At 42.2% G+C, this 17,692-nt stretch overlaps 2 protein-coding genes across 7 annotated transcripts; both read right to left on the minus strand.

The window, feature by feature from the left end:
- Positions 1-730: 730 nt before the first annotated feature.
- Positions 731-13,295, minus strand: LOC110489310 (acyl-protein thioesterase 2). Of its 5 annotated transcripts, none has more exons than XM_021562024.2 (10): positions 13,164-13,295; positions 10,906-10,998; positions 5,488-5,519; positions 4,702-4,767; positions 4,460-4,507; positions 3,865-3,935; positions 3,569-3,642; positions 3,284-3,385; positions 2,869-3,045; positions 731-2,735 (listed from the first exon to the last, which is right to left on the minus strand). In XM_021562024.2, exons 1-10 carry the CDS (start codon positions 13,287-13,289, stop codon positions 2,685-2,687), a joined length of 840 nt encoding a protein of 279 aa, XP_021417699.2. In that variant the 5' UTR covers positions 13,290-13,295; the 3' UTR covers positions 731-2,684. The 5 variants fall into 5 exon arrangements, with proteins under 5 accessions (XP_021417699.2, XP_021417701.1, XP_021417700.1 ...); XM_021562026.2 differs by lacking the exon at positions 13,164-13,295 and adding an exon at positions 11,485-12,040; XM_021562025.2 differs by lacking the exon at positions 10,906-10,998 and having other exon boundaries at positions 13,164-13,253.
- Positions 13,296-13,358: 63 nt separating this feature from the next.
- On the minus strand, positions 13,359-17,352 carry LOC118946455 (PITH domain-containing protein 1-like). 2 transcript variants are annotated; one of them, XM_036970823.1, is made up of 6 exons: positions 16,995-17,352; positions 15,512-15,555; positions 15,319-15,395; positions 14,796-14,897; positions 14,501-14,609; positions 13,359-14,290 (listed from the first exon to the last, which is right to left on the minus strand). In XM_036970823.1, the coding sequence occupies exons 3-6, from the start codon at positions 15,324-15,326 to the stop codon at positions 14,189-14,191; spliced, it is 321 nt and encodes a 106-aa protein (XP_036826718.1). In that variant the 5' UTR covers positions 15,327-15,395; positions 15,512-15,555; positions 16,995-17,352; the 3' UTR covers positions 13,359-14,188. The 2 variants fall into 2 exon arrangements, 1 of the variants encoding a protein (XP_036826718.1); XR_005041285.1 differs by lacking the exon at positions 13,359-14,290 and having other exon boundaries at positions 14,577-14,609; positions 15,031-15,395.
- Between the last annotated feature and the right edge of the window lie 340 nt (positions 17,353-17,692).

Consider the following 17,692-nt stretch of genomic DNA (forward strand, 5'->3'; position numbering starts at 1 on the left):
TAGCCTACATATTATATTTTGAGAGATTTGCAGGCAGTGGTTAACTATATGTGCCTGGTTAACTACAATGCAGTGCCATTTCCTGAGTTTCTGAACTCCCCTCACTCCTCTGGGGTACAGGTCGACTTTTGTTGACACAACTCAAAGGCAAAAAGAAAAAAGGACATTCGAGAAGGCGAAGGAAAAACTATTATATAGCTAAATGTCTCAAGAAACATTACGTTTACCTTTCTGATGCCGTTACAGTAGTAGATCAATTCATGCATGTCATTAGGCTACACTTAAGTGACAGACTCCTTTCAAACAGACTCGATCATTTCAATCCCTGAAACATTGATGTTATATGGCTTGTCCTGTTCACTTAGCGTGGTAACTACCACTTAACTACCCAAATACACACATTTCTTAGTCTGCAACATAGAAATAGAGGACTCAACTTTATATCGGTGCCATTATAGCATCTGTGATAGCATGGGCAGCAGCCATTGAGGCTACAACCCATAGGAAGTCCCAACCAATTGGCTACTTTAAAAGGGGTGGAAGCCCTCAATGGCCCTTTGGGCCACTAGAGGCCTCTATCATTCTCTATGGTCTGCACTGCAGAAGTCTGCACAAGAGACGTACACATGCACGCTTTGGATGTCCCCAATTTCTTGAACGATGTGATGCACAGTTCACAGACCAGAATATTACTACCATAACCATTCCACAAAAACACTCAACTCAAATGCACTGTTGTTATTTGCATCATTTATTCCACACATACAGGTGTCTTGGAAAAATAAAATAACCTGAGGGACAGGCAGTCACTCAACATGTTTTAGCCAGTCAAATTAACAGACACAAAGATGAGATGACAAAGTGACCAAACACATTGAGACAAAATGACAGATCAAAATGAGTCACAACTGTAAAAATTCTAACAAAGACAAAGTACAACTCAGGAGAACATATCCAACCTTGTCCCACATGGAATGGTGATAGGATGGGACTAGAAGGCAAAAAAGGGATGGAAGACAAAGAAAAGAGAAAGGAACAGAGAAAATACAAAATGTAGCCCACTAGTACAAGTGAAAAGTCACAACAGATGTGTTGGGTCAAGGAAGATGACATGGGGAAAGATGTCATAGGAGACAAATTAAGGAGTAAGAGACATTCATTAAATAGCGGAACAATCAATACAGATTTTTTTATTCTCCAATGTCTACCCTTTTAAATGAGGTTTCAGTAACACAGAATAGGTCATCATAAAGAGAGAAAACATTGACAAAAGGAAAAGACAGAACATCTTATTTTAGCACACTAACTCAGTTAAAAGTCATACACCCAAGAGCCACAAGTTGTTCAAGATTAATGCTTTTTAAAAATCACCCTTCAATTAAAAGGAACAGCTTCTTTCTATCAAAGCCTTCCCAGTGTATAACCATTTTCAGAGTTAACTCTGACCTTTTCACACTTTACTAGTGGGTGCCAGTAAGTTGTCAAATGAGTAAATGGTTTTGTTCCGACTGTAAAAATGACCTGTCAGCGTGAGAGCCGAGACTGATTTGTGCTGGACACATGGATGGAATGGAACTTGAATCACTGGTCAAATGCTAGATGCTGAGAGGGAACAGCTAGGAAGAGCTGCAGTCAAATGAGTCCAGTTGTGTCTACTACACTTTATGTCCTGGTCTGGTTCCATCTGGTGTGAGACACGACCAATCTAGGTTTAGCTTTCATTTCTAGGATTTTTTTAAAGCCCTAAGCCATTTAAGGTTCATGTAATTCAACATTTTAATATTTGTCAGTCAATACATTTTTATGAAATCCTGCCACTTCAGTTTTGTTATCATTCCCATTCATGTCAAACAAAATAAATCATAAAATGTACACTTTATCCACATCATCAATAGCCCTAAATTGCGGTAAAGAACAGAAGATGGCGGCAAAAGTAATGATCCATAGGTTTCCTTTATTTATTTATTTTAATAATAATGTCAGATATTTGAATCAGCACAAGTAGGGGCACCCAGGAGTAACAGGGGCATCCCATGGGTAGCTGGGGTGTGACCACAACCCCACCAGTGGCCGTGAACCCGTTGGGAACAGCATGCAGAGCAGCGTGGCACCAGAGTCACTCCAGACGGCACCAGTCACTCCAGACGGCACCAGAGTCACTCCAGACGGCACCAGGCCTCGGGGCCTGAGGACCAGAACCACAGGCTGCTGAACCTGAGCCAGGCTCTCTGACACCGGGTGGCATCTAGCAACAGGGCCACCTGCACACTAACTGCTTCACTGACACACACAGCATAGGAGGGAAACAGGAGTGGAGGTTGTGAAAGGAGGAGAGAGATTGAGAGAAAGAAAGAGGGGACAATGGCGGGTTGGATAAGAGAGAAAAGAATCCTAGGGGAATGTACTGTGCGAGTGTGTGATTCTCGCTCAAAAAGGTAAGACTTGTGTGTGCACTTCAGTGTGTTAACAAATGTGCGTTTATAAATGGTGTGTCCAGTATAATGTGCGTTGGTTGGATTTTTATGGAATGTATTGTGTGTATATGATGATGATATGTGAAAGTAAGTGTTACTGTGTATGTATGGGGAGGGAGGGGGCAGTGCTCATGGCTGTTTCCAGTGGGAGAATGGCAGGTCAGAGGTGAGAAGTCAGTGTTTAAGGGTCACAATGGGGTTGAGGTGAGGTCAGATTCGGGGCAACTGCTTCTCAATGAATTCCTTCACTGCTGCCATCTCCTGCAAAATCAAAATAAAGAGGCTTATAAGAAACCGAACACCATGAATACTTCCACACCGATACTCATAGAAAGATATTAACACATATAGAACATTGATACTCATGCATGTTACAACCAAAATCCCCTTTTACCTGAGGACAGGAGCTGTGCATGAGTCCCGGGTAGGTCCGGAAGGTGATTTTCTGAGGGTTGACGATGACCTTGAGCTTCTCGGCCGTCATGGCCCCAAACTGCACTGGGATCATGGGGTCCATCTCCCCATGACACTGCAGTATGGGCATGTCTCTGTTCCCACTGGCGCTCGCCGCCTAATGGGAACAACAGACCATTACATCCAAATAATACAAGCAAAAAGTGAAGACAAGACCAGGTTCTAACACCAAATCACATATTCAGCTCATTCATATCTACACAGCAAAATCATCAAGACAAACAGAGAGTACATTTTCCAGTTTGGAATCCAGCCCAGTAATAAAAGAAACAGCTCTGTGGAATGTTCAGGGGCCCCGAGAGTACTGTACAAACAAGTAAGCTGTGTAGCTGTACCTGTGGGAAACTCTTGTGAAGCGGTAACCAGCAACTGAGAGCGACCACGCCCGCCAATTGCTGCTGACAGGTGAGAGCGGTATACAAGGACAGAGCCCCACCCTGGGAGAAATGGAACAATCGAGGGAAAGAGAGGTAGAATGGGTTTAGAGCTATAGAGATGTTCACATGGTTTACACAGTTTAAACAGCAATGTTGACAAAAAGAAATCACCGAGAATCAGGTACTCGAAAAAGAGGACTTCATTTGCACAACACCTCCATAGCGATTCACATTGACGCTTACCTGAGAGAACCCTCCAAGCAGCACACGATTGGCGGGTATCCCATTCTTTGCCTCATGGTCGATTATGGCCTTGACTGTGGAATAGAGTGAAAACGGAAATTGAACATCACAGTACATAGTGGGGCTGATAATGTCTAATAAAGATGCATACTGTGCTTTAGCTAACATGGTTATGTGAATAGGGCTTGCTTGGTATGATACCTATATGCATCTACAATGCTATTATATAAATAAATAAATAAATAAATAAATATATATATATATATATATTACTGGTGTCACACTGAATGACTTACTGTTCTCCGCTGCCCTCTTGATGCCAGCCTCGTCCTCTGGAGAATCTGGGCTGAGACCCATCAGGTCAAACCTACAGATCCATGGTCAGTCGATTTAATACGCATCTCATACAGTGACCTCCAAAAGTATTGGCACAGTGAAATGTTTTGTTGTTTTGGCTCTGTACTCAAGCACTTTGGATTTGAAATGATTCAATGTCAATGAGGTTAAAGTGCAGACTGTCAGCTTTAAATGTGTTTTTTTTTCATCCATATCGGATGAACCGCTTAGAAATTACAGCACTTTTTGTATATTTTAAGAGATTAAAGCTGACAGTCTGCACTTTAACCTCAATCATTGTATTATTTCAAATCCAAAATGCTGGAGTACAGAGCCAAAACAACAAAAAATATATGTCACTGTCCCAATACTTTTGGAGCTCACTGTATATCTTATGTGCCCCTGGTATCCTGGTAGTGTGTGTGTGAATCCGTCTTTGAAGGAAATCCTTGTTCAACAAATCTTACCAAAAGGAAATATTTTCCCACTGAAGTGTAGGTTAGAGTCAATTGGCCAATGACATATTTTTCAGATCAGGGCAAACATATGACTCACCATGAGGGCATGGTCATCTTCATATTGAGAGTGACGGGGATTCTGGGCCTGCGGACAAACAAGTGAGTCAATGTAAGTACACATGGGTGGAGGAATACAAAGTGGTTGTATAGAAAGAACAGAGATGAGACACTACCAAATATAAAACTCTCTTATTACAGCCTACTCTGGAAATTGAGACAGAGGCACTTAAGCAGAGAAATAAACTTGTCAGAAAATGACAGATAATCATACAGACTTACGCGTGGGGGCAGATATACTTTACATGTGGCAGTCGGATAGCCGTCATGGCATCTGCCCAGCCATGCCTGACAACAGGAAGAAAAAGAGCAAATCAGAGAGAGAACGTTGTACTCTTTACAGATTAGGCTATAAGACAGAACGATTTATACAGAGTATAAAAGGTGCCCGCATACTAGGTTCGGTTTCCTCATAGCAGAACTTGGCTAGGCAAAGTGAATGTCTGTGCCTCTCATACTCCCTTAAAAGACTATCGTTTTTCTTTTTTTTTTTAAATAAGCCATTTTTACCGTTTGTCCCTCTTGAGACGCCGTAGCAACAACATAGTCAGTATACACCATGACCGTATATATGAAGGTGCACACTTGCTCAAAATAGTCTGAATTAATCTAACTGTAATAAATTATCTTGATTTTCACGTTTTTGCAGAGGAAGTCTTAGTCGCGCAATTTTACATCTAACTAAGATGTTTGGTGCAGTATTTCTCAAGTGAAAACATTTGCATGAAAACTAGTCGTCTGTCGTTGAATGACAAGCAACACTTTAATTGAAGAATCCCGTCCATAGTACCTAATCCTACTAGGAGTAGTACGGTTGATCAATCACTGACAAAGGGGCGCAGACTTCGGCTACCGAACTTCGACTTGCCTCAAGAAAAAAAGAAAAAAACGTGTGCATGAACAGCCGGAAAAAAACCTGCCGAACACCAAAACGCCTCAAAATGTTGTAAAAATATATGCAAAATGTTGGCTGGGAAGCATGCAACAGAATTCAAACAGAAAACTCACCCTGAGTCACCCAAACCATGAAGGAAGATCACCTGTGGTAGAGTTGGGGAGATTGTAAAATGGTCAATGGTGCATTACGAACCACAAAGAACACCAATGGCTACTGCACTGTATTTGCATATGAACACCATGTACAAGTGAATCAGGCCAAACAACAACAAAGGGCAAATTCCTACTCAGTTGATATTACTGCTTGCCAACGCTAAATAATAATATTTAATCAGAGGCAGCATAAAATAAAGAAAATGAATTTGGCGAGCCAGATAGAATGTAAGAATGTGTTTTTTTTATTTTTATTTTAAAATGAATTTTAATTCTGTAAAAATCAAATATGAGCATTCACAAGTGAATTAAATCAAGTTGGTTTTGACCTTACAAGTGCTTACAGACCCAAATAACTGGTGTAATCAGTTTGTTATGCCTTCAAGCTGCAATATTTTAACATAGCACAGTTCTGATAGGGCTGTGCAACCATACCAAATAATTTCCCACAGGGCACAGACGGCAGTTCAACGTTTTTATGTTATTTACATTTGGTTGAATTGTTAACTAACGTCAAATCAAATTTTATTTGTCACATACACATGGTTCACAGATGTTAATGCGAGTGTAGCGAAATGCTAGTGCTTCTAGTTCCGACCATGCAGTAATATCGAACAAGTAATCTAACCTAACAATTTCATAACCACTACCTTATACACACACAAGTGTAAAGGAATGAATAAGAATATGTACATAAAAATATATGAATGAGCGAAGGCCGAACAGCATAGGCAAGATGCAGTAGATAGTAGAGTACAGTAAATACATATGAGATGAGTAGTGTACATTATATAAAGTGGCATTGTTTAAAGTGGCTAGTGATGTAATTGATGTAATAAATGTTTCATTATTAAAGTGGCTAGAGATTTGAGTCAGTATGTTGGCAGCAGCCACTTAATGTTAGTGATGGCTGTTTAACAGTCTGAGATAGAAGCTGGCTTTGAGATAGAAGCTGTTTTTCAGTCATATGTTCTCATGTTCTGAGCAAGTAACTTAAACGTTAGCTTTCTTACATAGCACATTTTGCACTTTTACTTTCTTTGCCAACACTTTGTTTTTGCATTATTTAAACCAAATTGAACATGTTTCATTATTTTTATTTTTTTTATTTTACTAGGCAAGTCAGTTAAGAACAAATTCTTATTTTCAATGACTGCCTGTTCAGGGGCAGAACGACAGATTTGTACCATGTCAGCTCGGGGATTTGAACTTGCAACCTTCCGGTTACTAGTCCAAAGCTCTAACCAGTAGGCTACCCTGCCGCCCCAATTTACTGGAGATTTTATTGATGTATTATATTAACTTAAAATAAGTGTTCATTCAGTATTGTTGTAATTGTCATTATTACAAATAAAAAATGTAATTATATAAAAACTTTTTTTTTTTATAAAAATGTTAAAAATATATTTAAAAATAATAATAATAATAAAAAATCATTTTAAAAATTAAAAATCGTCCGATTAATCGCTATCAGCTTTTTTGGTCCTCCAATAAATCGGTATCGGCGTTGAAAAATCATAATCGGTCGACCTCTAATCTGTACTGACCTCGCCTTCTGGATGATAGCGAGGTGAACAGACAGTGGCTCGGGTGGTTGTTGTCCTTGATCTTTTTGGCCTTCCTGTGACATCGGGTGGTGTAGGTGTCCTGGAGGGTAGGTAGTTTGCCCCCGGTGATGCGTTGTGCAGACTTAACTACCCTCTGGAGAGCCTTACTGTTGTGGGTGGAGCAGTTGCCGTACAAGGTGGTGATACACAATCGAGAGCATCCTGTCAGGCTGTATCTGTAAAAGTGTGTGAGTGTTTTTGGTGACAAGTCGAATTTCTTCAGCCTCCTGAGGTTGAAGAGGCGCCCTTCACCACGCTGTCTGTGTGGGTGGACCATTTCAGTTAGTCCGTGATGTGTACGCTGAGGAATTTAAAACTTTACACCTTCTCCACTACTGTCCCATCGATGTGGATAGGGGGCTGCTCCCTCTGCTGTTTCCTGAAGTCCACGATCATCTCCTTTGTTTTAATGACATTGAGTGTGAGGTTATTTTCCTGACACCACACTCCGAGGGCACCTCATCTCCACCATGTAGGCCGTCTCGTCGTTGTTGGTAATCAAGCCTACCACTGTGGTGTTGTCTGCAAACTTGATGATTGAGTTGGAGGCGTGCATGGCCACGCAGTCATGGGTGAACAGGGAGTACAGGAGAGGGCTGAGAACGCACCCTTGTGGGGCCCCAGTGTTGAGGATCAGCGGGGTGGAGATGTTACCTACCCTCACCACCTGGGGGCGGCCCGTCAGGAAGTCCAGGACCCAGTCGCACAGGACAGTGTCAAGACCTAGGGTCTCAAGCTTAATGACGAGTTTGGAGGGTACTATGGTGTTAAATGCTGAGCTGTAGTCGATGAACAGCATTCTTACATAGGTATTCCTCTTGTCCAGATGGGTTAGGGCAGTGTGCAGTGTGATTGCGTCATCTGTGGACCTATTGGGGCGGTAAGCAATTTGGAGTGGGTCTAGGGTGTCAGGTAGGGTGGAGGTGATATGGTCCTTGACTAGTCTCTCAAAGCACTTCATGATGACGGAAGTGAGTGCTAGTCATTTAGCTCAGTTACCTTCGCTTTCTTGGTAACAGGAACAATGGTGGCCCTCTTGAAGCATGTGGGAACAGCAGACCGTGATAAGGATTGATTGAATATGTCTGTAAACACACCAGCCAGCTGGTCTGCGCATGCTCTGAGGATGCGGCTAGGGATGCCGTCTGGGCCAGCAGCCTTGCGAGGGTTAACACGTTTAAATGTTTTACTCACGTTGGCAGTGAAGGAGAGCCCGCAGGTTTTGGGCCGTGTCAGTGGCACTGTGTTGTCCTCAAAGCGAGCAAAGTAGTTTAGTTTGTCTGGGAGCAACACATCGTGGTCCGCAACGGGGCTGGTTTTCCTTTTGTAGTCCGTGATTGACTGTAGACCCTGCCACATACCTCTCGTGTCTGAGCCGTGGAATTGCGACTCTACTTTGTCTCTATACTGACACTTAGCTTGTTTGATTGCCTTGTGGAGGAAATAGCTACACTGTTTGTATTCGGTCACATTGCCCTGATTAAAAGCAGTGGTTCGCACTTTCAGTTTTGCGCGAATGCTGCCATCAATCCACGGTTTCTGGTTGGGGAATGTTTTAATAGATGCTGTGGGTACAACATCACCGATGCACTTGCTAATAAACTCGCTCACCGAATCAGCGTATTCATCAATGTTATTGTCCGACGCTATACGGAACATATCCCAGTGCAAGTGATCGAAGCAATCTTGAAGCGTGGAATCCGATTGGTTGGACCAGCGTTGAACAGACCTGAGCACGGACGCTTCCTGTTTTAGTTTCGGTCTATAAGCTGGGAGCAACAAAATGGAGTTCTGGTCAGATTTTCCGAAACGAGGGCGGAAGAGGGCTTTATATGTGTCGCGGAAGTTAGAATAACAATGATCCAGGGTTTTGCCAGCCCGGGTCGCGCATTCAATATGCTGATAAAATTTGGGGAGCCCTGTTTTCAGATTAGCCTTGTTAAAATCCCCAGCTACAATAAATGCATCCTCAGGATATGTGGTTTCCAGTTTACATAGAGTCAAATGAAGTTCTTTCAGGGCCATCGATGTGTCTGATTGGGGAGGGATATACACGACTGTGATTATGATCGAAGAGAATTCTCTTGGTAGATAATGCGGTCGGCATTTCATTGTAAGGAATTCTAGGTCAGGTGAACAAAAGGACTTGAGTTCCTGTATGTTGTTATGATCACACCACGTCTCGTTAATAATAAGGCATACACCCCCGCCCTTCTTACCAGAGAGATGATTGTTTCTGTCGGAGCGATGCGTGAAGAAGCCAGGTGGCTGTACCAACTCTGATAACGTATCCCGAGTGATCCATGTTTCCGTGAAACAAAGAACGTTAGTCTCTGATGTCTCTCTGGAAGGCAACCCTTGCTCGGATTTCATCTATTTTGTTGTCAAGAGACTGGACATTGGAGAGTAGTACACTCGGGAGCGGTGCACGATGTGCCAGTCTACGGAGCCTGACCAGAAGACCGCTCTGTCTGCCCCTTCTGCGGTGCCGTTGTTTTGGGTCGCCGGCTGGGATCCGATCCATTTTCCTGGGGTGGTAAACCAAACAGAGGATCCGGTTCGGAAAAGTCTTATTCCTGGTCGTAACGTTGGTGAGTTGACATTGCTCTTATATCCAATAGTTCCTCCTGGCTGTTTGTAATAAAACCTCATATTTCCTGGGGAAACAATGTAAGAAATAACACAAAACAAAATACTGCATAGTTTCCTATGAACGCGAAGCGAGGCGGCCATCTGTCGGCGCCGGAAGTACAATGTGAAATCAACAACAAAAAATAACCATGTCATTGGATTTGGGTTAAAAGTTGGGTGAAAAAAGGATTAAATTCCCTTACGTTGAGGACTTTTTGCAAATCCAATCAACTTTCCACATTGATTCAACGTCACCACATTGATTCTTTTTTTTGAAATCACATGGAATAAAACGTTGATTTAAGCACTTTTTGCCCAGTGGGTTCACAGTAGGGCTGGGACGATACCAGTATCACAATACTTGTTGCTGTAAACTAGGGTTTGGGACGATACCAGCATCACGATACTTGTTGCTGTAAACTAGGGCCGGGACGATACCAGCATCACGATACTTGTTGCTGTAAACTAGGGCCGGGACGATACCAGTATCACGATACTTGTTGCTGTAAACTAGGGCCGGGACGATACCAGTATCACGATACTTGTTGCTGTAAACTAGGGCCGGGACGATACCAGTATCACGATACTTGTTGCTGTAAACTAGGGCCGGGACGATACCAGTATCACGATACTTGTTGCTGTAAACTAGGGCCGGGTTGATACCAGTATCACGATACTTGTTGCTGTAAACTAGGGCTGGGACGATACTAGTATTGCAGTATTTTTTCCATGGCAAAAATTTTAAACCAAAGTCTTTAGTCCTTTAAAAACCCGCTGTAGGTAAAATAGTGTTCTTTGAATTGGAAAACAAATAAATACTTGTCAGTATCTTGGCAAGTAAACAAAATACGAAGCAGATTTAACTTCTTTAGGAAAAAGTCCTAATTTTAGAGAAACATCATTGTCATCATTTATTTATTTTCCAATTCAAAGAACCCAATATTTTACCTACAGCAGGTTTTTAAAGAACTAAAGACTTGTTTAAAATTTTCGTCCCAGCCCTAGTTTACAGTGCCTCTGAAGTACAAATTAGGTTTACCAAGGCAACTCTTCCACTTCCTTTGATACTTTGCAACAAGTGGGCAAATTTGCTGATGGATGCCATAAGTTACAGTATGGTGTTGGTGTGGTCTCTCACCGCAGCGGTCTCCTTCTCTGTCCCAGACACCGTCACAGCCTCGGCAAGCAGCGGCAGAGACATGTTGTTGCCACACATACACTGTAAGGGGTGCTAGAGAGAGGACGGGGGGGGGGGGGGGGGGGGGGGGGGAAGGGCATATCAATGACGTTGGCTGGTTATCAACGCAGCTATTCAGCATAGGGACAGACATGATGACAAAAGAACTGAACATCCCACAGATTATGGCTGCTTTGAACCAAAGAGACAGGCTGAATACTGAGAAGAATCTCTTCAGTCAGCAAGTTTTGAAACTCAACTAAATGTACTCCTCTTAACTGTATTTATGTAATTAACCAAGATGCCAATAGGCTAGGACTGATGCCACTGCCTATCCACTGATAATGGATATTGGCTAGCTAGAGCATATTGTTTTCAAAGTCAACTTTTAATACCCTCAAAGTCAGGTTGAGTGACATATGACAACCAAAAGATGAGGCGAGCAAGAGAAAGAAACAATGGGGGGAGAAAATAAAAGGAAACGTAAGGAGGTTTAATATTAGGGAGATCATACACCGAGTTAGTTACAATTCCACCCACCTAATGACCGGCAGTTAGTGAAAGCAAAGGGAGAGACAGAAAAGAGCCAAATCAGGGGAATGATAATGACAGGCTCAATAGGGAGAAAGAACAGGGCCGTGCATCACACATCACAATAACTTTCTGAACTGCAGTGACACGCATGCTCATTGTGCCTTTGCCTCATTTCCTTGCGACGTGTCAGCTATTGCACGCGTTAATAGACCAAACTATACGATTCCCCCAGGCAGGTAGGCCTACAGCATTTGGTCCATTGCTATCCAGGATCCTTGGGACATCCATACCAAATTGAAGTTGACATTTAAAATGGTTAAGGTTAGGTATAAGTTATGGTTACGGTAGGGACGTACCAAGGACCCCAGATTGCATTAACCAGAGATTTGCTTCAGAACAGGCCTATCAGAGAGCACTTGGATAGTAGCATCAATGACACAGAGGAGGCTTTGTTCCAGCATGCCAATGTAGTCCTTTGACTTTATACCACCACTTAATGTTAGGCAGACTATAATTGTGTTTGCAAGGCAAACATTCTCAGTCCCTTCAGAGATAACAGAAAGACCACAAAAAGCTAATTGGGTGGAAATACACTGATTTCAGTCACACCTCTCTCCCTCTGCGCAAGGCTTCTGCTTGTGATACAAACAATGCCGTCCATGCACGGCTACAACATCACGAGTTCCCATCTGACTTGCATTAAACTGTCTAGGACAAACTAAACGTTGACTGGTTCCGTGGTTGGCGTAAGAAAATGTCCCGCCTTGGCTCTTTATTCACTTGCATTTACAGCAGCTAATGGCTCGATTTCCTCAGTAGTCAAGAGCAATAATTATTGGGATAAAGGCCCTGTAAGGTAAACCCGGTGCATAAATTCTATCCACCTGGCAAGCATCAAGTCATATGCGGCAGTCAGTATAGCAGTCTTTCACCAGCAACACATGGGTGTATTCATTCCGACGATTATGTTGCAAAACGGTTCTTAAACGGAACAGGGAGGGACCTACCTGAATTTTTCCAATAGAAAATCTAGCTGTAGTTGCAAAACGGAACTGTTTGGACTAATGATTACACCCCCTAATTTTAAAAGCCAGCTTGGTTATGCAGGCTAGCTAGTTGGTGTGGCTACTTGCAACATAAGTCAGTTCTTTTTACATGACTTTATTTCGAAAATTTGAGGTAGACGTGTGGCTATACATAGACAACCTGCGATTCAGGTTACGGATATTTTGTTCATTAGTTAGCTAAAGGAAAGGAAGGGGGTGGGGATGAAGAAACAATGGGGCTGAGAAGCAGCTTAGCTCACTAACCCAGTCGTTGAGCGACCCGTTGGGAGAATTCGGGAGAGGATTAGTGCAAAGCCACTAGCTAGATTGTTTCAAACACGGAAAAGCTAGTTAGCTACATCCAAGTAGCCAGTTTAATCCCGTTTAGCGGGCTATAAATCCGCACAATGACTAGTTTAGAAAGATAACCACACAGCAGCAATCTGTATCGTCTCAGTACACTGCCATTCGAGCTTGGTTCGATTGACATGTGGCCTAAATTCGACCAGGTATTTGAATACATCATTTTTCCATGCCCTTGAACCCCAGTGGTAACCGAAGGCCCATGTGGATTCGGTACGGACGGGGTAAATGATTATTGTAAAACCGCGGCCCGCTAATACAAATTCATACACTCACCAATTGCTGTCCAAGAATATCAACAGAACTTCCGCTACTGGTGTGGAGGGCGGGGATTCTTCGACGTGATGTCATGATGACGTACAAACCCTTTCTCGAGCTCGCGCTTACCGTACACCCCTCCATCAATCGATAGGCAGTATATTCTAGTCCAATTTACACTAAACAAATAAATTATACCAAATGCAAAGAGCATATTTTTACACAAATAACAAAACTGCCTTTTATTAATCCAAAATCTACATTTCAATTAAATTCTATACTAATTAAAAAATATATTATGTAACGCATCTTTATTCTTCAAATAATTACATTACACACAACAGCTGAGGACATTTTCTATTTCTCAGCCTACGCATACAGCAAATTCCCAACCCCAATATGTCGCACCAAGCCATCACATTCAGCCACTGGCGGTCATAGACCGCAATGTGACACCACATTAATAATGCAATGAAATCATGAGTTAAATAGCTTTTGTGTTTGGTGGGTGTCAAAGAAAGCTGTGTGGTATAGTAAGCAACTCACCCCTAAAGTAAGTGTGTGTATATGAGTCTAATCAAATGAAAACCTTATGCTGATCTACTTTGGTTGTGTCAAAATGTCTACATAGTCACATTATTGCCATGCCATTCAGAGCTTGGATGAAAGAATGTGAGTGAGCTCCCACTGCAGGGGACTTGAGTCATTCCAGTTTTGCTGAGACAAGTTGTCATATTACAACAAACCACTAGGTGGCAGACAGCGACCAGATATAGTTTTAGATAAAAGCACCGTGATGCTTTATCACAGGGTTACCAGCAACTGACATTAAATGTATTCATTTACCAAACGAAAAAGTACTTCTTTCAGCCTCCACTCGGTGGTACAATAAGTGTAACTGAGAAAATCCAGATTAGACACTTATGTTCAGTATTAGGCATACCTGACCTCCAATGAGAAAGTTCACCCACCAGGCCTAAGTATCCATCACACTTCCTTTTGACCCATCTCCGTCAATGCAACTATCCCACCCCTCCTTTCTCTCAGGAGATTACATTTGTTTGTGGGATGATGCTGTCGACTTTATGGTCTGCGGGGTTAGCGGACACCTCGTAGTTGCAGATGGTCAGTTCATGTCTATGAGCCTGGGAGGAAGAAAACAGATGAGACAGAGGTGAGGTGTTTTGCCATTTAAAAAAATGGACAACATATAACAGTCAAAGTAAAGCCTGATACAAAAGTGAAACAATTCTGGAAATCCTTAGAGCAATAAGAAAAATAAACTCAGCTGAGGCATACACTGTCTGAGCTGTATAAGATCATTTACTGAACGTTGGTCTCATGTTTGTTCTCACCTGGGAGTACTCCCCTCTCAGCCCAATGTAGTAGACCCGTGTGTACTCTGTCCCAAAGTTCCGTGATATGTGAACTGACAAGTGATTAACGTTGGAAAAACGCGCAACTCTGGAAAGAATGTCAATTTAGGATTGATTCGTTTGGTGTGTTTTAGGTTTGGTGGGTACTTAGGCATAATGGTTTTGCTATTTTGTCTCAGAAATAGTCTATGGGTGAGCAATGACCATAAACCCCATTGCTTTCTTGGAAAACAATACTACTTTTAGTGTGTTTGCGCACTTCTGTTGCTCTTACCTAGTTAGGTATTCCAGCTGAGCCAGTGGATCTCTATTGAGACGGAAGACTTCCTCAGGTTCTCTGCATGTGTCAAAGGACATGTGGGTTATGTTCTTGTATCTACAGGGAGAATGCAACAACACATAGTTATCAAAACCACACACGCTGACAATAAATAAAATGCAATTCCATGCCGATGTAGCAGAAGCTGTCTTGATCTCACGGTGTGAAGAATGAGTCAAATGTCACTCACGGAGCAATAAGCTAACTACAATACTTGCTCTTTCAGTTTGCACAGCGGTCTCAGAGCTGGGGGTGAATTCACTATGAACCAAACAAAAGCAAACAGAAGCAAACAGAATTAAACAGGGATGGACCTACCGGAATATGTCCAATAGAAACTAGTTGTAAAACATTTCCCGTTGTAACCCCTTTTGCACAAATTAATACACACCTGTTGACTTGTTGTGAGTAATAACCACCAAATCTCAAAGAGTTGATACATGCTACACTGGCTCAAGGTGAAACAGTACTCACTCACAGTCTCATTTCAGCAGGATGCGATTCACCGTCTTCACCGGCGATGACGATCCCTTTCAGCTTGACCCTTCGGTGAACCTGAGAAAAATATGATTTGTGAAAAATAACAAACATAATATGATGAAACAGGTTTAAAGTTAAAATGACAGAATAAGAAAGGGTGAAAAGGGGGTTGAAGGGGGGGGGGGTCTTACGGGATGTTGAACAGGAGCTCTTCATCAGCATCACTCTCAACAAACTGCAGAAGATGGAGACCGTTTCAAGATAATTCATTCAAGATAATTAATTCAAGATAATTCCAACTGCTCTTAAATGCAAATAAAACTAAATGCATGCTATTCAACCAATCATTGCCCGCACATCACTACTCTGGACGGTTCTGACTTCGAATACATGGATAACTACAAATACCTAGGTGTCTGGCTAGACTGTAAACTCTCCTTCCAGACTCACATTAAGCATCTCCAATCAAAAATTAAATCTAGAATCGGCTTCCTATTTCGCAACAAAGCTTCCTTCACTTATGCTGCCAAACATACCCTCGTAAAACTGACCATCCTACCGATCCTTGACTTCGGCGATGTCTATAAAATAGCCTCAAACACTCTACTCAACAAACTGGATGTAGTCTATCACAATGCCATCCGTTTTGTCACCAAAGCCCCATATACTACCCACCACTGCAACCTGTACGCTCTCGTTGGCTGGCCCTCGCTTCATTCTCGTCGCCAAACCCACTGGCTACAGGTTATCTACAAGTCTCTGCTAGGTAAAGCCCCGCCCTATCTCAACTCGCTGGTCACCATAGCAGCACCCACCCGTAGCACACGCTCCAGAAGGAATATCTCACTGGTCACCTCCAAAGCCAATTCCTCCTTTGGTCGCCTTTCCTTCCAGTTCTCTGCTGCCACTGACTGGAACGAACTGCAAAAATCACTGAAGCTGGAGATTCCCATCTCCCTCACTAGCTTTAAGAACCAGCTGTCAGAGCAGCTCACAGATCACTGCACCTGTTCATAGCAAATCTGTATACAGCCTATCTACCTCATTCCCATACTGTATTTATTTATTTTACTCCTTTTGCACCACAATATCCCTACTTGCACATCCATCTTTTGCACATCTACCATTCCAGTGTTTAATTGCCATATTGTAATTACTTCGCCACCATGGCCTATTTATTGCCTTAACTTCCTTATGTGCACTCACTGTATATAGGCTTTTTTTCCTACTGTATTATTGACTGCATGTTTTGTTCATTCCATGTGTAACTCTGTATTGTTGTATGTGTCGAACTGCTATGCTTTATTTTGGCCAGGTCGCAGTTGCAAATGAGAACTTGTTCTCAACTAGCTTACCTGGTTAAATAAAGGTGAAATAAAAAATAAATATAAAAAAATTAATTCATTAGTATCACATAACAGTTATGATAAAGTTAACCAACAGTGAGTGAGTGACCCTTCATCACATTCAGGCTCATTGACACTAAAATATTCCACCACCTGTGTACATATTTCGTTCAGTGTACAAAATGAGTAAACATGGGTGTTAATTTTTTCAATGTTTGATTTAACGCAGAACCACGTAATTTTAGTGGGGGGGGTTCATTGATTCTACACCAAAATGGTTCATTTAAGATGATGTTACGTTATACGTTTAATGAGTTGATAACATTACCTTCTCCCCGTCTGTCCGTTGATCCCATGGTTTAAATACGAGTTTCCCATCGCCTTCTCTTGCTTCGTTGAGGCACTGCAGTTTCTCGACGTCAATGCGCTGATAAAGTGCATACTCCAGGCCCCGTTCCGCTGGCTCGTGCTCGTCTTCACAGCAGCGGTGACCAGACATCGCGGGTACTAACTATATATCGCACTTTAGGGAAATGTAAGTCCTAGCTAGTGATGATACGGGCTGTCTAACTAGCTAAGTTATTTGTTTCAGACTGACTTGACTGGTTTCACTTTTCCACAACATTCAGGAGAGGAAACATTTTAAAATGACACTTACGTTAATAGCCAATCAAGATGGACGTACAGACGCACAACGCCAAAGTGCTCTGATTGGCCTGGCCAACACCAATGAACAAGCACAAGGTTTCACTAGATTTTTGACCAATGAGTTATAAATCATGTATATATACACTAGGATTACTAATTGATTGGGGACGCGGTGTTGAAGCCACTGTGCCTCCATTTTGGCACTACCCCAACATTGTAAAACATCGTTTGGAAGCTATTGAAATGCATTTATTAATGTAAATCTACATTCCTTTTTGCGACGTTTATTCTATTAGACACCTTAATGCAGGGGTTTCAAACTCATTCCATGGAGGGCCAAGTGTATGCTGGTTTTCGTTATTTCCCGTCAGTTTTGTG

The sequence above is a fragment of the Oncorhynchus mykiss genome, chromosome 32 (genome assembly GCF_013265735.2).
Source record: "Oncorhynchus mykiss isolate Arlee chromosome 32, USDA_OmykA_1.1, whole genome shotgun sequence".
NCBI classification, from domain to species: Eukaryota; Metazoa; Chordata; class Actinopteri; order Salmoniformes; family Salmonidae; genus Oncorhynchus; species Oncorhynchus mykiss.

Coding starts and splice junctions, on each gene's coding strand:
- LOC110489310 (XM_021562024.2), bottom strand. CDS start 13,289: ATGGAGGGGTGTACGGTAAGCGCGAGCTCGAGAAAGGGTTTGTACGTC. Junction 3,643..3,864: donor CAAGAGGGCAGCGGAGAACA/GTAAGTCATTCA, acceptor TCTATTCCACAG/TCAAGGCCATAATCGACCAT. Junction 3,386..3,568: donor TGCTTGGAGGGTTCTCTCAG/GTAAGCGTCAAT, acceptor CATTTCTCCCAG/GGTGGGGCTCTGTCCTTGTA.
- LOC118946455 (XM_036970823.1), bottom strand. Junction 14,610..14,795: donor CAGCTGGAATACCTAACTAG/GTAAGAGCAACA, acceptor CATTCTTTCCAG/AGTTGCGCGTTTTTCCAACG. Junction 14,291..14,500: donor TGAGAGGGGAGTACTCCCAG/GTGAGAACAAAC, acceptor TCTTCCTCCCAG/GCTCATAGACATGAACTGAC.